This window comes from Anas platyrhynchos, chromosome 14, assembly GCF_047663525.1.
Source record: "Anas platyrhynchos isolate ZD024472 breed Pekin duck chromosome 14, IASCAAS_PekinDuck_T2T, whole genome shotgun sequence".
NCBI lineage: Eukaryota > Metazoa > Chordata > Aves > Anseriformes > Anatidae > Anas > Anas platyrhynchos.
Window position 1 is genome coordinate 12,631,710 of NC_092600.1, and position 19,969 is coordinate 12,651,678.

Below are 19,969 nucleotides of genomic sequence, written 5' to 3' on the forward strand. Positions count from 1 at the left end.
CTTTCTCTCCTTAAATTCTTTGGCTCCTTACATTTTTTGTCCTGCTTGTTTAATTAGCTTCGCAAATTACCCTCTAATAGGAAGTCAGATGTATGTTTTTCTTCACCCCTCAAAAGAAAAATAAAATAAACCAGATAAAATAAAATCAAGAAAGTAAAGTTTCTTTCCTTCAGGCAATTTGTTTCACCTCGGACAATATCTTTTCTGAAGTAGTTCATTTGTAGGGTTTGCCTCTTAAAATTGGATCGTTAAGTACTTTGTCTCGTTAAACTCTTTGGCTCCTTAATTAATTTGTCCTCCTTGTTAGGGAGCACTGTGGACCCCACCCTGTCTTTTCTGGGATATAACACAAGGATGAGATTGGGCAGACAAAGATCATTCTCATGGTAATGCCACTTGGCCATCCTTCCTTAAAAGAAAAGCAAGTCATACTCATATAATGCACTTCAGCCATGCCCCCATGTCAGCGGGGAAAGGATGGTGTGAGTCCTGTGTTTCAATGCAGCACAAGTGCTGCTCTATTTCTTGGTTGTGTCCTCGATCTCCCAGTCTGAGAAGCAAGAGGCTCAGTGTGTATTTGTGATGTGTGCTTCTCCAGTTTGGCCAGCAAGAAAGGTGCTTAGATTGCTTACTATCATCTCCAGTGGACAGAAGAAACGTGCACTAGCAGAGATCCCTGTGGTTGGCTGTCTCCTGGAGATTGTCTCAAAGCTCTAGAAGCACTCCCGATGCTGAGATCGATGATAGCTATGAAGCACTGTGCACTTCTGCTCTCCAGGATTCTAAGGTAAATATATGGCGACTCTATTACCTAGACAAAGTTAAAAACTGGTCTCCCAGTTTTGTCCCATCATTTCCTTCCCATTTGCTCTTGCTTCTCCATGAGACAAGAGTTCAGTCTGACATGATTATTCATGGGTTTAGTTCCATGGTGTTAGAAAGCTTTCATTCCCCTTTTTCTGTACGAGTTTTGTTGGAGTATTGTGTTACCCATGCCCCTGAAGAAGGACTGTCACCACAGGCAGAACATGTTTTTGGAACAACGGTGGTGTTAGAAATTGCTCAGTCTTCAAAATAGGATTAAATAAAAAAATAGGATTTATTAAAAGAATAGAGGTAAGCAAACAGCGCTGGGTGCACCGGGAGTCTCCGCTCCACCAGGACGCACACCAGCCACATCAAGTAGCTGATTTTTATACTCCTAGACTAATACATATTCATTACTACTTCTAAAAAAAATAGGTTATTATAATTAGATTCCGTGGTCCAGTCCCTCCTAATGGAGCAAGCGCATCAGTCTCTGGTGGTCCCTCTGGGGGTCTCTAGGGGTCTTTCATGCTGAAGGCTCGTAGTCTTCCTCTCCAAGTTTTTTTCTTGTACTTCTCCTTTGTCCTTGGCACCGTGTCAAGTTTACACAGCATCCCCTGCAGGTCTTGTCTCCTAGCCGTCCTTCAGCTTCTTTTTTTTCTTCTTCTTAATCTCTTGGCCACCTGGCCAGATATCAGAGGCTTGCATAGTATCCCATAACAGTCACTAGTTGTTATCAGTTGTTCTGAAACCCCCAGACATCAAAGACTTCATACAAACACAAATAGCTTTCTTATTGACACTTCACGAGTAATTAAAACATTCCTCATCAGCCATTCACAGGGACAGTCATACCTATAGCCGTGTTAAATTAATCTCGAAGACAAAAAAAAAGGCCGTAACTGTTAGAAATAGAAGTTCGGAATAAAAAAAGCAAACAGGTTCATAAATTTGAGGACATTTTCTGAAGACTTGATAAATTGACTAGAATGAGGGGGAGACTGGGACACACTGCATCTGTGGTTCAAGAATTAAATTGCCAGTGCAGGACCCAGAGGCAGACAGGACTGTTCTTTATTGACACGAATTGTTAAAACATTCCTAACTGTGGTATGGCCGTGAACATTTGGAAAAGCTCACACTGCTTTGTACTGCAGTCATGAGCTTCATCACGGCCACGCAGGACACGCTTTCCTGTAAAGGTGACATGGGAAGAACACCCGAGCGCGATTCCTGCCACAAAAAGGCTGCTGTTGGGAGAGTCCTTGTAGCCGTATAGTTTGCAGGCAAGCTGTGTGAGCACGCCGGCGTTTGTGCAAGGCTGCGAGTCGGCGGCCAGGAGCGCGTCCCGTCCCGGAGCAGTCCCGCCGCAGGCCGCAGGGTGGTGCTCGTGGCCAAGGCGGCGGCGAGCGGCTGCGAGCGGGGAGGCGGCCGAGCCCAGCGCAGCGCAGCGCAGCGCAGCCGGGAGGCGGCGGCGAGCGGTCGTCCGCGCCGTCCTCCGCAGCAGCCGCTGCCGGTCCCGGAGTGCCGCGCTGCGGGCCGCCAGCCGAGCTCGGCGAGAGGGAGAGAGGGAGGCCGCGAGGGAGGGCGCCCGCCCTTGGCGCCGCGCTGCTGCCGGGCGCCGCTTCCCGCGGAGGACTGCGGCAGACGGAGGGTGTCCGCCGCCCCGCCATGGCGTCTGCAAGGCAAGTGCTTTGTCTGTGTGCTTTGCTGTGCGTGCCGCGCGTTCGCTGCGAGCCCATCCGCTACTCCGTAGCCGAGGAGGGGGAGAGCGGCTCCGTGGTGGCCAACGTGGCGGAGGACGCGGGGCTGACGCCGGCGCAGCTGTCGGCTCGCCGGGCACGCATTGCCTCCGCGGACGGCCGGCAGCATTTTCGCTTAGAGCGCGCCACCGGCCGCCTCGTCCTGGCGGAGCGGCTCGATCGCGAGGAGATGTGCGGCCGCTCGCTTACCTGCACGCTCGCCTTCGAGCTCCTGCTGGAAAACCCGCTGCAGTTCTTTCGTGTCGAGGTGGCCGTGGAGGACGTCAACGACCACTCGCCGGTCTTTCCCGAGGAACGAGTCACTCTTCAGATCCCGGAAAGGGGAGACCCTGGCTCGCGTTTCCCTGTGGAGGCGGCTCAGGACCTGGACGTTGGCAGCAACAGCATCCAGGCTTACACCATCGCTCCCGAGAACGAGTACTTCACTGTTTCATTTAAGCATCCGAGAAAAAAGTTTATAGAATTGGTATTGGAAAAGCCTCTAGACAGGGAGGAGCAGCCAGAGCTGCTTTTCAGTCTCATTGCTACAGACGGTGGCTCTCCACCTAGGAGTGGGACAGCCCAAATCCACATCATAGTTCTGGATGTAAATGACAACGCTCCCACCTTTAGTCAGGACGTGTATGTTGGTCAGGTTTTGGAAAGTGCCCCAGCAGGCTCCGTGGTTCTCAGAGTTGTAGCCACCGATCCAGACGTGGGACTGAATGGTGACATCTCCTATAGGTTCAGCCAAGCAGTCAGTGACAGCCAATTGCCCTTCACAATTGATTCCGTGAGTGGTGAAATTCGTGTCACAAAGCCCCTGGATTTTGAGACCATACAGAAATATGAGCTCAGTATGCTGGCAACTGATGGTGGGGGTCTCTCAGGCATGTGCAATGCAGTGGTGGAGGTGATGGATGTGAATGACAATTCACCAGAGGTGGTGGTCAGTTCCTTCAGCAGCCCCCTCTTCGAGAACACAGAGCCTGGGACAGTGGTAGCAGTATTTGCTGTGAGGGACCGAGATTCTGGTGTGAATGGGGAGATCAGCTGTGCCCTTGAAGACCAGCTCTCCTTCTCCCTGAGGTCACCCTATAAGAATTACCATGAGTTAGTGACAGCGACCACGTTGGATCGGGAGGAGACAGCTCAGTACCTTGTGGTCATCACAGCGTCAGACGCAGGATCTCCTCCTCTCACCACTACCCAAACCTTCACTGTGGACATTTCCGATGTCAATGACAATGCCCCCGTCTTCAACCAGACATCATACACCATGTATGTGCGAGAGAACAATATCCCTGGAGTGCTTGTTGGGGCTATCAGTGCAGTGGACTCAGACGCAGGACCCAATGCCAAGGTGACCTATTCCCTGAGGCCTGTGCACCCCACTGAGCAGGACCCCTGCTCCTGCATCTCCGTGAACTCAGAGAACGGACATGTGTTTGTGCTGCGTCCACTGGACTATGAGCAGGTGAGGCAGCTTGAGGTGCTGGTGAGTGCCACCGATGCGGGGTCCCCTCCACTCAGCACCAACGTCACCGTCCGCCTTCTTGTGGTGGACGAGAACGACAATGCCCCACTGGTGTTGCACCCTGCTCAGGACAGCAGCCCGCCATCCAGTGAGCTGGTGCCAGCGTCGGCTGAGGTGGGGGACCTGGTCACCAAAGTGGTGGCCGTTGATGCGGACTCTGGTCAGAACTCGTGGCTTTCTTTCCACCTGCTGAGGGCCACAGACCCCGGGCTGTTTGCTGTGGGTAGCCAAAATGGGGAGGTGCGTCTGAGGAGGCCAGTGACAGAGAGGGATGCCGTGAAGCAGAAGCTCGAGGTGCTGGTGCGTGACAATGGGCGGCCACCTCTGTCGGCCACTGCAGCACTGAACATACTCCTGCTCAACGGCCTCTCACAGGAACACCTGCCACAGCAGGAGCTGGCTGTGCAGGATGAAGACAGCTCCCTGACAATCTATTTAATCGTTTCACTGGTCTTTGTCTCCCTCCTCTTCCTCACATCTGTCGCAGCCTTTGTTGCATGCAAGGTGTGCAAGAGAAAGGAGCTGAAAGGAGGACATGTGCTGTATGGCACAGGCAACTTGCAGAGTACTCTTGCTGCTGGGGCTGCTGCTGGGACCCTGCCCCACGCCTATTGCTACGAGATCAACCTCACCACGGGGTCGGGCAACAGCGAGTTCAAGTTCCTGAAGCCCATCCTCCCCAGCGTGCCACCACAGCACTCTGGCACAGGCAGGGGTGTTGATGATGCAGAGGATTTTCTGCCTGTCCATAACTCCATGGGGGATGCAGCCCTGGACATCTCTGGTACACCATCTGTTGGACACTTTAATGGCCTTCCCTTTAACTAGGTCTGAGTCCACACAGTGAAAGGCTTCATGCCTTGGAGCTGGAAGGGATCTGGCTAATGATATTCAGTCTTGTTTCCTGGAGATTAAATCTGCATTTGTAATTGTCTTCTACAAGTGATCCTCTAATACTAAGTCAGATGTATGCTTTTTCTTCCTCCCCCACAAAAGATTAGAAATTAAATATATATATGAGGGAACTAAGGCCTTTCTTCTCAAGCAATTATATATTCCAGTTCTGGTATTGGTGCTTCATGAGGAATGTTTGATTCAGTCTCTCTGGCTAAATGCTTGTCATTAGGAGAAACCTTGACAATCACCCTGTCTTAGTCTGTGTTCAAACACAATGTTGAGCTTCTTCAGATGACAGTGCAGTATAGCCCTCGTCTCTTGTTTGCAGGGAAGAAAGGTGTTAGCCCTGTGTATCACTGCAGTGCAAGTGCGTCTCTTTCTTTGCTGAGTCCTGGATCTCTCTGTGTGAGGCATGTTGGCACCATCTGGTTTTGCAGTGTGTGGTCTTCCACCTCAGATGGCATGAACCATGTATTTTACTGGGTTCTGCCATCTCATCTTCTCCAGGGCACAGCATATACATGCAGAGCCAGACTTTGCAGTGGTCCATGTGCTTGGGAGTGACTCAAAACTATAGCATGACTAACAATTCCAACAGACACTACTTATACATAGCTTTGACCCTGATCATTGTGTTTGGGTGGATTTCAAGGCATCTTGATACATTGCCTCAGAGGACATTTGTCTACAAGGCAGAAGAAAGATAGGCTTTAAAAAGGAATGTCCTTTTTTGTGTTATTGTTTTCATTCTTGCTTGAAGGGGTTCCTCAATGAAAGGGAAGTGCTACCATGGTCTGGTTTTCCAGGTTTTTGTTAGAATGCTTACATCTTCCTTTTTTCCCTTTCTCCTTTGTCTGTGTATTTAAACACTGTCTTATGAATTCCCCTTAAGAAGGACTGATATCCAACATATAACAATGGGTTTTTGGAAAGGAGGTGTTCTGGGACTGGATACATAAACACCCTCATGTTCTGTTGTGCTGCATTGTATACTGTACCATATTTAAGCTGGTATACCCTTGTCTGTAAAAGTGAAATGGAATGAAAGCCCAAATGTCATTCTGGCTATAAAAACGATGTTCTTGTCCTGGGTCACTGTCTGTCTGGGTACTTTTTTATTTACTATATATATATTTAATTGTTTCCTTTATTGAGGTATTGTTCTGGGGGAATGTGTCCTCATCCTGGAGATGTGACTGCTAGTGCCTGAAGGAAAAGGGTGGGTAGCAAGGATTTGCTAGAAGGCCTCTTGTGGGTCTTGTGAGTCCTGAGCATATGTGGCTGAACAGGTGGGCCCAGAAGAGTGGTGATCAATGGCATAAAGTCCTATTGAATTCCAGGAACTCTTGGTGTACCCCATGGATCAATGCAGATTGCATTGTTTAATGTGTGTGGGATTTGCTACTTCACTTAGATCCATACATGTCCATGGATTTGGATGGGTTTCATCTCAGGGTGCTCAGAGAGCTGACTGACATCATTGTGGCAATTCTCTCAATTATTTTTCAGTGTTCTTGGGAATCGGGAGAGGTCCCAGGTGACTGGAAGCTGGCAAATGTTGTACCAGTTTTCAAGAAGGGCAAGAAAGAAGACCCTGGAAACTACAGGCCTGTTAGTCTCGTGGCAGTGCAGGATAGAATTATGGAGATAATCCTGGGAATTATTGAATCGCATCTGGGGGAAAAACTAGTTATTGGTCATAGCCAAGATGGCTTCATGAGGGGTAGGTTCTGTTTAACAAATTTGATTTCCCATCCCGTCGATGAAGGGAAACCAGCTGCTGTAATCTTTTTGGATTTCAGTAAAGCTTTTGACACAGTTTCCCTTAGGATCCTTCTGGGCACAATGTCCAGCATACAGCTAGATAAAAACATAATACGATGGGTGAATAGTTACCTGATGTGTATTTCTTAAAGTTTTATGGTAAACTTGGCTACACCAGCATAGTGGACAGTCAAAAGTGGGGTCCCCCAAGGCTTCGTATTAGAGCCAGTTCTCTTCAATGTTTTTATAAAAGATTTGGATGTAGGACTAGAAGGTATTTTGAGCAAATTTGGGCTGTGCATTTTGTTTGTGCTCTTAGTCACATGGTCTGAATTTTTGTTGTAGAGCTGTGTGGATCCAGGAGTTGGACTTGATAATCCATATGGGTTTCTTCCCACTTGAGTATTCCTTTTATTCTTTGATGAATGTCCTTATAAATAATCTCAGTGATGGGACAGAGTGTACCCTCTGCAATTCAGCAGGTGCAGTAAAACCAGAGTGGGGTTGAGGTAGAGAAGTGTTGGCTACAACAGAGGGTCTTGCTGTCATCAAAAGGATCTGGAGAACCTGGAGAAATGGGCTGACAGGATCCTCATGGAGTTCCACAAGGAAAGGTGCAAAGTCCTACACTTGGGGAGGAACAATGCCATGTTCCAGGAAAGCAGGCTGGTGGAAAAGGCTCTCTGGGTCCCAGTGGATACCAAGTTGAACATGTGCCAGCAGCATGCCCTTGCCATAAAGCAGCCTAATGATGATTGAATCAGCAGAATCTCTTGAACAGGTCAAGGCAATATCTCAAGAAGTGCAAGGAAAGCCATATTTCCCTTCTGTTCACCACTGGTGAGGCCAGACCCTGTCTAGTGTTTTAGACCTGGAAGGGATCTAGCTCACAACCCTTACCCTTGTCTCCTGGAGACTAAACCTGCACTTGAAACTGGCCTTGCAAATAACCCTCTAAAAATAAGTCAGATATATGTTTTCCTCCACTCCTTCAAAATAAATAAATAAGCAAATAAAAAGAATGAAAGGAACGAAAGTCTCCATCATTCAGGCAATAATATGTTTCACCTCAGGCGAGATCTCTTCTGAAGTGAGTAGAAATTGGCTCTTCAAAGTGGCTCGTTAAGTTGTCTTGTAAAATTCTTTTTCTCCTTAAATTCTTTGTCCTGCTTGTTGTAATTGGCTTTGAAAATTACCCTCTAATAGGAAGTCAGATGTATGTTTTTATTCACCCCTCAAAGGAAAAATAAAATAAAACAGATAAAATTAAGTAAGTAAAGTTTATTTCCTTCAGGCAATTTGTTTCATGTCAGACAATATCTTTTCTTAAGTGCTTCATAAGTAGGGTTTGTCTCCTTAATTGGGCTCGTTAAATTATTTGTCTCGTTAAATTCTTTAACTCCTTAAATTCGCTGTCCTTCTTGTTTGGGAGCACGATGGATCCCACCCTGTCTTTTCTGGAATATAACACAAGGGTGAGATTGGTCAGACAAAGATCATTCTCACGCCAATGCCACTTGGCCATCCTTCCTTAAAAGCAAAGCAAGCCACACTCGTGTAGTGCACTTGTCTCCATGTCAGCAGGGAAAGGATGGTGTGAGTCCCGTGTTTCAATGCAGCACAAGTGCTGCTCTCTTTCTTAACTGGGTGCAGGATTGCTGTGTCTGAGATGCATGGGCCCTGTGTATATTTGAGATGTGTGCTCCTTGAGCTGGGCCAGCAAGAGAGGTTCTTAGACTGAGTACTATCATCTCCAGGGGACAGAAAAAACGTGCACAACCCGAGATCCCTGTGGTTTTGAAAAGAAGGGTTGGCTGTCTCCTGGAGATTGCCTCAAAGCTCTAGAAGCACTCCCTGTTCTGAGATCGATGATAGCTATAAAGCATTGTGCACTTCTGCTTGCCAGGATTTTAATGTAAATGAACGACCACTCTATACCTAGACAAAGTTAAAAACTGGTCTCTCAGTTTTATCCCATCACTTTCCTTCCCACTTACTATAGCTTCTTCATGATTTTTTCATGGTTTCATGGTTTTAGAAAGCTCTCATTTCACGTTTTCCATTTCTCATTTCCTGTATGAGTTGTGTTGGAGCATGGTGTTACCTATTCCGCTGAAGAAGGACTGTCACCACAGGCAGAAGAACAGGTGAACACGTTGTTGGAACAACGTTGGTATGGCACTGAACATTTGGAAAAGCTCACACTGCTTTCGCTACAGTCATGAGCTGCATCACGGCCACGCAGGACACGCTTTCCTGTAAAGGTGTCATGGGAAGAACACCGGCGTTTGTGCAAGGCTGCGAGTCGGCGGCCAGGAGCGCGTCCCGTCCCGGAGCAGTCCCGCCGCAGGCCGCAGGGTGGTGCTCGTGGCCAAGGCGGCGGCGAGCGGCTGCGAGCGGGGAGGCGGCCGAGCCCAGCGCAGCGCAGCGCAGCGCAGCCGGGAGGCGGCGGCGAGCGGTCGTCCGCGCCGTCCTCCGCAGCAGCCGCTGCCGGTCCCGGAGTGCCGCGCTGCGGGCCGCCAGCCGAGCTCGGCGAGAGGGAGAGAGGGAGGCCGCGAGGGAGGGCGCCCGCCCTTGGCGCCGCGCTGCTGCCGGGCGCCGCTTCCCGCGGAGGACTGCGGCAGACGGAGGGTGTCCGCCGCCCCGCCATGGCGTCTGCAAGGCAAGTGCTTTGTCTGTGTGCTTTGCTGTGCGTGCCGCGCGTTCGCTGCGAGCCCATCCGCTACTCCGTAGCCGAGGAGGGGGAGAGCGGCTCCGTGGTGGCCAACGTGGCGGAGGACGCGGGGCTGACGCCGGCGCAGCTGTCGGCTCGCCGGGCACGCATTGCCTCCGCGGACGGCCGGCAGCATTTTCGCTTAGAGCGCGCCACCGGCCGCCTCGTCCTGGCGGAGCGGCTCGATCGCGAGGAGATGTGCGGCCGCTCGCTTACCTGCACGCTCGCCTTCGAGCTCCTGCTGGAAAACCCGCTGCAGTTCTTTCGTGTCGAGGTGGCCGTGGAGGACGTCAACGACCACTCGCCGGTCTTTCCCGAGGAACGAGTCACTTTTCAGATCCCGGAAAGGGGAGACCCTGGCTCACGTTTCCCCGTGGAGGCAGCTCAGGACCTGGATGTTGGCAGCAACAGCATCCAGGCTTACACCATCGCTCCGGAGAACGAGTACTTCAGTGTTTCCTCTGAGAGTCTGGCTGAAGGTAACAAGTATATAGAATTGGTATTGGAAAAGCCTCTCGACAGAGAGGAGCAGCCAGAGCTGCTTTTCAGTCTCATTGCTACAGATGGTGGCTCTCCACCTAGGAGCGGGACCACACAAATCCACATCGTAGTTCTAGATGCAAATGACAATGTTCCTACCTTCACACAGAAGCTTTACATTGGTCGGGTTTTGGAAAGTGCCCCAGCAGGCTGTGTGGTTCTCAGAGTTGTAGCCACCGATCCAGACGTGGGACTGAATGGTGACATCACCTATAGGTTCAGCCAAGCAGTCAGTGAGAGCCAATTGTCTTTCAAAATTGATACCATGAGTGGTGAAATTCGTGTCACAAAGCCCCTGGATTTTGAGAACACACAGAAATATGAGCTCAGTGTGCTGGCAATTGATGGCGGGGGCCTCTCAGGCATGTGCAATGTAGTCGTGGAGGTGCTGGATGTGAACGACAATTCACCAGAGGTGGTGGTGAGTTCCTTCAGCAGCCCCCTCCCTGAGAACACAGAGCCTGGGACATTGGTAGCCCTCTTTGCTGTGAGGGACCGGGATTCTGGTGTGAATGGGGAGATCAGCTGTGCCCTTGAAGACCAGCTCTCCTTCTCCCTGAGGCCAGCCTATAAGAATTACTATGAGTTAGTTACAGCGACCACGTTGGATCGGGAGGAGACAGCTCAGTACCTTGTGGTCATCACAGCAGAAGACGCAGGCTCTCCTCCTCTCACCACTACCCAGACCTTCACTGTGGACATCTCTGATGTCAATGACAATGCCCCTGTCTTCAACCAGACATCGTACACCATGTATGTGCAAGAGAACAATATCCCTGGAGTGCTTGTTGGGGCTGTCAGTGCAGCGGACTCAGATGCAGGACCCAATGCCAAGGTGACCTATTCCCTGATGCCTGTATATCCTGCAGAGCGGGACCCCTGCTCCTGCATCTCCGTGAACTCAGAGAACGGACATGTGTTTGTGCATAGTCCACTGGACTATGAGCAGGTGAGGCAGCTTGAGGTGCTGGTGAGTGCCACTGATGCGGGGTCCCCTCCCCTCAGCACCAACGTCACCATCCGCCTTCTTGTGGTGGATGAGAACGACAATGCCCCACTGGTGTTGCACCCTGCTCAGGACAGCAGCCCGCCATCCAGTGAGCTGGTGCCAGCGTCGGCTGAGGTGGGGGACCTGGTCACCAAAGTGGTGGCCGTTGATGCGGACTCTGGTCAGAACTCGTGGCTTTCTTTCCACCTGCTGAGGGCCACAGACCCCGGGCTGTTTGCTGTGGGTAGCCAAAATGGGGAGGTGCGTCTGAGGAGGCCAGTGACAGAGAGGGATGCTGTGAAGCAGAAGCTCGAGGTGCTGGTGCGTGACAATGGGCGGCCACCTCTGTCGGCCACTGCAGCACTGAACGTACTCCTGCTCAACGGCCTCTCACAGGAACACCTGCCACAGCAGGAGCTGGCTGTGCAGGATGAAGACAGCTCCCTGACAATCTATTTAATCGTTTCACTGGTCTTTGTCTCCCTCCTCTTCCTCACATCTGTCGCAGCCTTTGTTGCATGCAAGGTGTGCAAGAGAAAGGAGCTGAAAGGAGGACATGTGCTGTATGGCACAGGCAACTTGCAGAGCACTCTTGCTGCTGGGGCTGCTGCTGGGACCCTGCCCCACGCCTATTGCTACGAGATCAACCTCACCACGGGGTCGGGCAACAGCGAGTTCAAGTTCCTGAAGCCCATCCTCCCCAGCGTGCCACCACAGCACTCTGGCACAGGCAGGGGTGTTGATGATGCAGAGGATTTTCTGCCTGTCCATAACTCCATGGGGGATGCAGCCCTGGACATCTCTGGTACACCATCTGTTGGACACTTTAATGGCCTTCCCTTTAACTAGGTCTGAGTCCACACAGTGAAAGGCTTCATGCCTTGGAGCTGGAAGGGATCTGGCTAATGATATTCAGTCTTGTTTCCTGGAGATTAAATCTGCATTTGTAATTGTCTTCTACAAGTGATCCTCTAATACTAAGTCAGATGTATGCTTTTTCTTCCTCCCCCACAAAAGATTAGAAATTAAATATATATATGAGGGAACTAAGGCCTTTCTTCTCAAGCAATTATATATTCCAGTTCTGGTATTGGTGCTTCATGAGGAATGTTTGATTCAGTCTCTCTGGCTAAATGCTTGTCATTAGGAGAAACCTTGACAATCACCCTGTCTTAGTCTGTGTTCAAACACAATGTTGAGCTTCTTCAGATGACAGTGCAGTATAGCCCTCGTCTCTTGTTTGCAGGGAAGAAAGGTGTTAGCCCTGTGTATCACTGCAGTGCAAGTGCGTCTCTTTCTTTGCTGAGTCCTGGATCTCTCTGTGTGAGGCATGTTGGCACCATCTGGTTTTGCAGTGTGTGGTCTTCCACCTCAGATGGCATGAACCATGTATTTTACTGGGTTCTGCCATCTCATCTTCTGCAGGACACAGCAAAAATGTGCCGAGCCAGACTTTGCAGTGGTCCATATGCTTGGGAGTGACTCAGAACTATAGGAGGACTAACAATTCCAACATAGACACTACTTATACATATCTTTGACCCTGATCATTGTGTTTGGGTGGATGGCAAGGCATCTTGATACATTGCCTCAGAGGACATTTGTCTACAAGGCAGAAGAAAGATAGGCTTTAAAAAGGAATGTCCTTTTTTGTGTCATTGTTTTCATTCTTGCTTGAAGGGGTTCCTCAATGAAAGGGAAGTGCTATCATGGTCTGGCTTTCCAGGCTATTGTTAGAATGCTTACATCTTCCTTTTTTATTCCCTTTCTCCTTTGGCTGTGTATTTTAACATTGTCTTATGAATTCCCCTTAAGAAGGGCTTATACTTAACCTATAATAATGTGTTGTTGGAAAGAAGGTGGTATGGGACTGGGTACATAAACACTCTCATGTTCTGTTGTGCTGCATTGTATACTGTATCATTTTTATGCTGGTATACCCTTGTCTGTAAAAGTGAAATGGAATGAATGCCCAAGTGCCATTCTGGCAATGAAAAGTATGCTGTTGTCTGGGGTCACTCTCTGTCTGGGTGCTTTTTATGTATTATATATATTTTTAATTGGTTCCTTAATGGAGGTTTTGGTTTGGTGGCATGTGTCCTCAACCTGGAGATGTGACTGCTAGTGCCGGAAGGAAAAGGGTGGGTATCTAGGATGTCGTGGCAGGTCTCTTGTAGGCCTTGTGAGCACTGAGCGTAGGAAGCAGCCGAGCAGCTGGGCCCAGAAGGTTAGTGATCAATTAACTCCTTAAATTCATTGCCTTCTTCTTAGGGAGCACTGTGGACCTGACCCTGTCTTTTTCTGCGATGTAACACAAGGGTGAGATTGGGCAGACAAAGATCATTCTCACGCCAATGCCACTTGGCCATCCTTCCTTAAAAGCAAAGCAACTCAGTCATGTAATGCACTTTAGCCATGTCCCCATGTCAGCAGGGAAAGGGTGGTGTGAGTCCTGTGCTTCAGTGCAGCACAAGTGCATCTTTCTTTCTTAGCTGGTTCCTGGATCTCTGTTTCTGAGATGCATAGGCCCTGTGTGTATTTGTGATGTGTGCTCCTCGAGCTGGGCCAGCAAGAGAGATGCTTAGACTGAGTACTATCATCTCCAGAAGACAGAAAATACGTGCACAGCCAGATATCCCTGTGGTTTAGAAAAGGAGGGTTGGTTGTCTCCTGGAGATTGCCTGAAAGCTCTAGAAGCACTCTCCATGATAAGATCGATGATAGCTATAAAGCACTGTGCACTTCTGCTTCCAGGATTCCACAGTAAATGAACGACGACTCTATACCTAGACTAATTTAAAAACTGGTCTCTCAGTTTTATCACATCACTTTCCTTCCCACTTGCTCTTGCTTCTCCATGAGACAAGAGTTCAGTCTAACATGATTATTCATGGGTTTAGTTCCATGCTGTTAGAAAGCTCTCATTCCCCTTTTTCCCATTGTCTTTTCCTGTATGAGTTGTGTTGGAGCATGGTGTTAACTATTGCCCTAAAGAAGGACTGTCACGACAGGCAGAACATGTTTTTGGAACGGTGGTGGTATGGCACTGAACATTTGGAAAAGCTCACGCTGCTTTGCGCTGCAGTCATACGCTGCATCACGGCCACGCAGGACACGCTTTCCTGTAAAGGTGACATGGGAAGAACACCCCAACACCGGCGTTTGTGCAAGGGTGCGAGTCGGCGGCCAGGAGCGCGTCCCGTCCCGGAGCAGTCCCGCCGCAGGCCGCAGGGTGGTGCTCGTGGCCAAGGCGGCGGCGAGCGGCTGCGAGCGGGGAGGCGGCCGAGCCCAGCGCAGCGCAGCGCAGCGCAGCCGGGAGGCGGCGGCGAGCGGTCGTCCGCGCCGTCCTCCGCAGCAGCCGCTGCCGGTCCCGGAGTGCCGCGCTGCGGGCCGCCAGCCGAGCTCGGCGAGAGGGAGAGAGGGAGGCCGCGAGGGAGGGCGCCCGCCCTTGGCGCCGCGCTGCTGCCGGGCGCCGCTTCCCGCGGAGGACTGCGGCAGACGGAGGGTGTCCGCCGCCCCGCCATGGCGTCTGCAAGGCAAGTGCTTTGTCTGTGTGCTTTGCTGTGCGTGCCGCGCGTTCGCTGCGAGCCCATCCGCTACTCCGTAGCCGAGGAGGGGGAGAGCGGCTCCGTGGTGGCCAACGTGGCGGAGGACGCGGGGCTGACGCCGGCGCAGCTGTCGGCTCGCCGGGCACGCATTGCCTCCGCGGACGGCCGGCAGCATTTTCGCTTAGAGCGCGCCACCGGCCGCCTCGTCCTGGCGGAGCGGCTCGATCGCGAGGAGATGTGCGGCCGCTCGCTTACCTGCACGCTCGCCTTCGAGCTCCTGCTGGAAAACCCGCTGCAGTTCTTTCGTGTCGAGGTGGCCGTGGAGGACGTCAACGACCACTCGCCGGTCTTTCCCGAGGAACGAGTCACTTTTCAGATCCCGGAAACCAGCGACCCTGGCTCGCGTTTCCCCGTGGAGGTGGCTCAGGACCTGGACATTGGCAGCAACAGCATCCAGGCTTACACCATCGCTCCAGGGAATGACTACTTCAGTGTTTCTCCTCGGATTAAAGGCAACAGTGACATCTATGTCGAACTTGTACTGGAAAAGCCTCTAGACAGGGAGGAGCAGCCAGAGCTGCTTTTCAGTCTCATTGCCACAGACGGTGGCTCTCCACCTAGGAGCGGGACTACACAAATCCACATCATAGTTCTAGATGCAAATGATAATGCTCCCATCTTTACTCAGGAGGTATATGTTGTTCAGGTTTTGGAAAATGCCCCAGCTGGTTTTGTGGTTCTCAGAGTCATAGCCACAGATCCAGATGTGGGACTGAATGGTGACATCTCCTATGGGTTCAGCCAAGCAATCAATGTGAGCCACTTCCCTTTCACAATTGGTGCCATTAGTGGTGAAATTCGTGTCACAAAGCCCCTGGATTTTGAGAGCAAAGAGAAACATGAGCTCCGAGTACGAGCAACCGATGGTGGAGGCCTCTCAGCACTCTGCAAGGTGTTGGTGGAGGTGGTGGATGTGAACGACAATGCACCAGAAGTGGTGATCAGTTCCTTCAGCAACCCCCTCCCCGAGAACACAGAGCCTGGGACAGTGGTAGCAGTATTTGCTGTCAGAGACAGGGATTCTGGTGTGAATGGGGAGATCAGCTGTGCCCTTGAAGACCAGCTCTCCTTCTCCCTGAGGCCAGCCTATAAGAATTACTATGAGTTAGTGACAGTGACCACATTGGATCGGGAGGAGACAGCTCAGTACCTTGTGGTCATCACAGCAGAAGACGCAGGCTCTCCTCCTCTCACCACTACCCAGACCTTAACCGTGGACATCTCTGATGTCAATGACAATGCCCCTGTCTTCAACCAGACATTGTACACCATGTATGTGCAAGAGAACAATATCCCTGGAGTGCTTGTTGGGGCTGTCAGTGCAGCGGACTCAGATGCAGGACCCAATGCCAAGGTGACCTATTCCCTGATGCCTGTATATCCTGCAGAGCGGGACCCCTGCTCCTGCATCTCCGTGAACTCAGAGAACGGACATGTGTTTGTGCTGCGTCCACTGGACTATGAGCAGGTGAGGCAGCTTGAGGTGCTGGTGAGTGCCACCGATGCGGGGTCCCCTCCCCTCAACACCAACGTCACCGTCCGCCTTCTCGTTGTGGACGAGAACGACAATGCCCCACTGGTGTTGCACCCTGCTCAGGACAGCAGCCCGCCATCCAGTGAGCTGGTGCCAGCGTCGGCTGAGATGGGGGACCTGGTCACCAAAGTGGTGGCTGTTGATGCGGACTCTGGTCAGAACTCGTGGCTTTCCTTCCATTTGCTGAGGGCCACAGACCCCGGGCTGTTTGCTGTGGGTAGCCAAAATGGGGAGGTGCATCTGAGGAGGCCAGTGACAGAGAGGGATGCCGTGAAGCAGAAGCTCGAGGTGCTGGTGCGTGACAATGGGCGGCCACCTCTGTCGGCCACTGCAGCACTGAACGTACTCCTGCTCAACGGCCTCTCACAGGAACACCTGCCACAGCAGGAGCTGGCTGTGCAGGATGAAGACAGCTCCCTGACAATCTATTTAATCGTTTCACTGGTCTTTGTCTCCCTCCTCTTCCTCACATCTGTCGCAGCCTTTGTTGCTTGCAAGGTGTGCAAGAGAAAGGAGCTGAAAGGAGGGCACATGCTATATAGTACAGGAAACTTGCAGAGCAGTCTTGCTGCTGGGGCTGCTGCTGGGACCCTACCCCATGCCTATTGCTATGAGATCAACCTCACCACGGGGTCAGGCAACAGCGAGTTCAAGTTCCTGAAGCCCATCCTCCCCAGCGTGCCACCACAGCACTCTGGCACAGGCAGGGGTGTTGGTGACACAGAGGATTTCCTGCCCATCCAGAACTCCATGGGGGATGCAGCCCTGGACATCTCTGGTACACCATCTGTTGGACACTTTAATGGCCTTCCCTTTAACTAGGTCTGAGTCCACACAGTGAAAGGCTTCATGCCTTGGAGCTGGAAGGGATCTGGCTAAAGGTATTCAGTCTTGTTTCCTAGAGATTAAAACTGCATTCATAATTGGCTTCACAAGTGACCCTCTAACACTAAGTCAGATGTATGTTTTTCTTCACCCCCCAAAAAAGATTAGGAATAAAAAAATGTAAGAGAACCAAGGCTTTTTGCTCATGCAATGATGTTTCAGCTCTGATACTGAGTTCTCCAAAGTGCTTCATGAGCAAGGTTTGGTCCTGGCTCTCTGGCTAAATACTTGTCATTCGGAAAAACCTTGACAATCACCCTGTCATCCTGAAACAAAATGTTGAGATTCTGCAAATGACAGGGTAGTATAGCCCTCCTCCCTTGTCTGCAGGGAAGAAAGGATTTCTCCGAGTGTATCACTGCAGTGCAAGTGCTTCTCTCTTTCTTTGCTGAGTCCTGAATCTCTCTGTGTGAGTCTTGTTGGCACCATGTGTTTTTGCAGTGTGTGGTCTTCCACCTTGGTTGACATGAACCATGTATTTTACTGGGTTGTGCCATCTCATCTTCTCCAGGACACAGCAAATACATGCAGAGCCAGACTTCGTAGTGGTCCATTTTCTTGGGAGTGACTCAAAACTATTGCAGGACTAATGATTCCAACAGACACTAATTATACATAGCTTTGACCTTGATCATTGTGTTTGGGTGGATGGAAGGCATCTTGATACATTGCTTCAGAGGATGTTTGTGTACAAGGCAGAAGGTAGACTTTAAAAAGTAATATCATTTTTTGTGTCATTGTTTTCATTCTTGCTTGAAGGGGTTCCTCAATGAAAGGGAAGTGCTATCATTGACAGCTCCCTGACAATCTATTTAATCGTTTCACTGGTCTTTGTCTCTCTCCTCTTCCTTACATCTGTTGCAGCCTTTGTTGCATGCAAGGTGTTCAAGAGAAAGGAGCTGAAAGGAGGGCACATGCTGTATGGCACAGGCAACTTGCAGAGCAGTCTTGCTGCTGGGGCTGCTGCTGGGACCCTGCCCTATGCCCATTGCTACGAGACCAACTTCACCACGGGGTCAGGCAACAGTGAGTTCAAGTTCCTGAAGCCCATCCTCCCCAGCGTGCCACCACAGCACTCTGGCACAGGCAGGGGTGTTGGTGACACGGAGGATTCCCTGTCAGTCCTAAACTCCATGGTGGATGTGGTCCTGGAGAGCCCTGGGACAGAATCTGTGGGACAGTTCAATGCATTTTCCTTTGACTAGCTGCAAGTCAAACCCAGCCAAAGGCTGCATGCCTTGGAGGTGGAAGGGATCTGCCTTATGAAATGCAGTCTTGTTTCCAGGAAATAAATCTGATCTTATAATTGGATGCACGAATAGCCACCTAACACTAAGTCAATCCCAAGCAGATGGACCACTGAAAAATCTGATTCTCTACACATTTTCACTATGCCCTAGAGAAGATGAGACAGCAAAACTCAATACAAAACATGCTTCTTGCCAAATAAGGTGGAAGACCACACAGTGAAAAAACACATAGTGATGACATGTCTCGCACAGAATGATCTGAGACACAGCAAATAAAGAGAGTAGCACTTGCACTGCAGTGATACACAGGGCTAATGCCTTTCTTCCCTGCATACAAGGGAGGAGGGCTATAATGCATTGCCATCTGCCCAACCTAAAAATTGCGTTTCAGCCCAGAATAAAACAGGTTGTGATCTGAGGTCTTTCTAATGACAAGCACTTAGCCAAGGAGACTGAATCAAATCTTACTAATGGAGCACTTCAGAAAAGCCAATATCAGAGCTGAAATATATCATTGCCTGAAGAAGAAAGGTCTTATTTATTTCTATTATTTTTAGACGGGTGAAGAGAAACATACATCTGACTTAGTGCAAAAACATGCAGAGCCAGACTTTGCAGTGGTCCATGTTCTTGGGAGTGACTCAAAACTATAGCAGCACTAAAATTCCACCGTAGACTCTAATTATACAAAGCTTTGACTATTGTGTTTGCATGGATAGCAAGGCATCCTGACACATTGCCTCAGAGGACCTTTGTCTACAGGTAGAACCAAGATAGATTTTAAAAGTAGAATGCAGGTGGTTGTTGTTTTCATTCCTGCTTGCTGGGATTCCTCAATGAGAGTAGTGAGCTATCTTGGTATGGTTTTCCAGGTTTTTGTTAGAATGCTTACATTTGCCTTTTTTTTTTCCTTTCTCCTTTGGCTGTATGTTTAAGCATTGTCTACCAATTCACCTGAAGAAGAACTGACACACAACTTATAACAATGGGTTGTTGGAAAGAAGGTGTTCTGGGACTGGATACATAAACACTCTCATGTTCTGTTGTGCTGCATTATATACTGTATCATTTTTAATCCAGGATACCCTTGTCTGTAAAAGTGAAATGGAATGAGTTTCCAAGTGCCATTCTGGCAATAAAAAGGATGTTGTTGTGGAGAAAGTCTTTGTGGTAATGTTCTTATCAGGAAATCTCTGTAAAGGATCCATTTTTTTTTCCAACTCTAGGTTCTTTTTTCTTTTTTTCTTTTAATAAATTTTTTCCTTGATTGAGGAATTGTTTTGCAGTCATGTGTCCTCTACCTGGAGATGTGGCCACCAGTGTCTGAAAGAGTAGGCACTGGGGATTTGCAGGCAGGCCTCTTGTGGTCTTTGTTAGCACTGAGATTACTCATACTATATTACTCATATTTTTATTGAGACAATTACTCATACTATATTACTCGTACTCCTAACAAAGGGAGATGAGATTACTCATATTCATCTCTTCTTATCATCTTCACTCTATTCACTGGAATTGTGATTGACACCTCACAGAGTCTTAGCGTCTTTCTTACTGGCATTGCAAGGAACCAGCACGTCCTGCTGTAAAACTGCTGATTCTCAGTTGTTCTAAGCCAAACATCAGCATGTCTGAGTCAATTCAGAAGGTCTTCTGATAGCTTAAATGCTATAACAATGGAGATTGTTGCCTAGGGGGCCCTAA

General features: G+C 49.9%; 3 protein-coding genes across 4 annotated transcripts; all 3 read left to right on the plus strand.

Annotated features, from left to right (window-relative positions):
• Nucleotides 1-1,830: 1,830 nt before the first annotated feature.
• LOC119715199 (protocadherin beta-4-like) lies at nt 1,831-8,192 on the plus strand. Its single transcript, XM_072023622.1, has one exon. The coding sequence runs from the start codon at nt 2,479-2,481 to the stop codon at nt 4,912-4,914; it is 2,436 nt and encodes an 811-aa protein (XP_071879723.1). The 5' UTR covers nt 1,831-2,478; the 3' UTR covers nt 4,915-8,192.
• Nucleotides 8,193-9,087: 895 nt separating this feature from the next.
• On the plus strand, nt 9,088-11,996 carry LOC113845202 (protocadherin beta-15-like). The gene has a single exon (XM_038186622.2). It carries the CDS (start codon nt 9,396-9,398, stop codon nt 11,835-11,837), a length of 2,442 nt encoding a protein of 813 aa, XP_038042550.2. The 5' UTR covers nt 9,088-9,395; the 3' UTR covers nt 11,838-11,996.
• A 1,413-nt stretch (nt 11,997-13,409) lies between these two features.
• On the plus strand, nt 13,410-19,426 carry LOC119718381 (protocadherin beta-15-like). Of its 2 annotated transcripts, XM_072023617.1 has the most exons (2): nt 13,410-16,628; nt 17,897-19,426. In XM_072023617.1, exons 1-2 carry the CDS (start codon nt 13,869-13,871, stop codon nt 18,218-18,220), a joined length of 3,084 nt encoding a protein of 1,027 aa, XP_071879718.1. In that variant the 5' UTR covers nt 13,410-13,868; the 3' UTR covers nt 18,221-19,426. The 2 variants fall into 2 exon arrangements, with proteins under 2 accessions (XP_071879718.1, XP_038042549.2); XM_038186621.2 differs by having other exon boundaries at nt 13,423-18,038.
• Nucleotides 19,427-19,969: the final 543 nt, after the last annotated feature.

Bases quoted from the DNA above. Each gene is read 5' to 3' on its own strand.
- LOC119715199 (XM_072023622.1), top strand. From the start codon at position 2,479: ATGGCGTCTGCAAGGCAAGTGCTTTGTCTGTGTGCTTTGCTGTGCGTG.
- LOC113845202 (XM_038186622.2), top strand. From the start codon at position 9,396: ATGGCGTCTGCAAGGCAAGTGCTTTGTCTGTGTGCTTTGCTGTGCGTG.
- LOC119718381 (XM_072023617.1), top strand. From the start codon at position 13,869: ATGATTATTCATGGGTTTAGTTCCATGCTGTTAGAAAGCTCTCATTCC. The intron at 16,629-17,896 runs GTGTGCAAGAGA...GTTGCATGCAAG, and splicing joins CAGCCTTTGTTGCTTGCAAG to GTGTTCAAGAGAAAGGAGCT.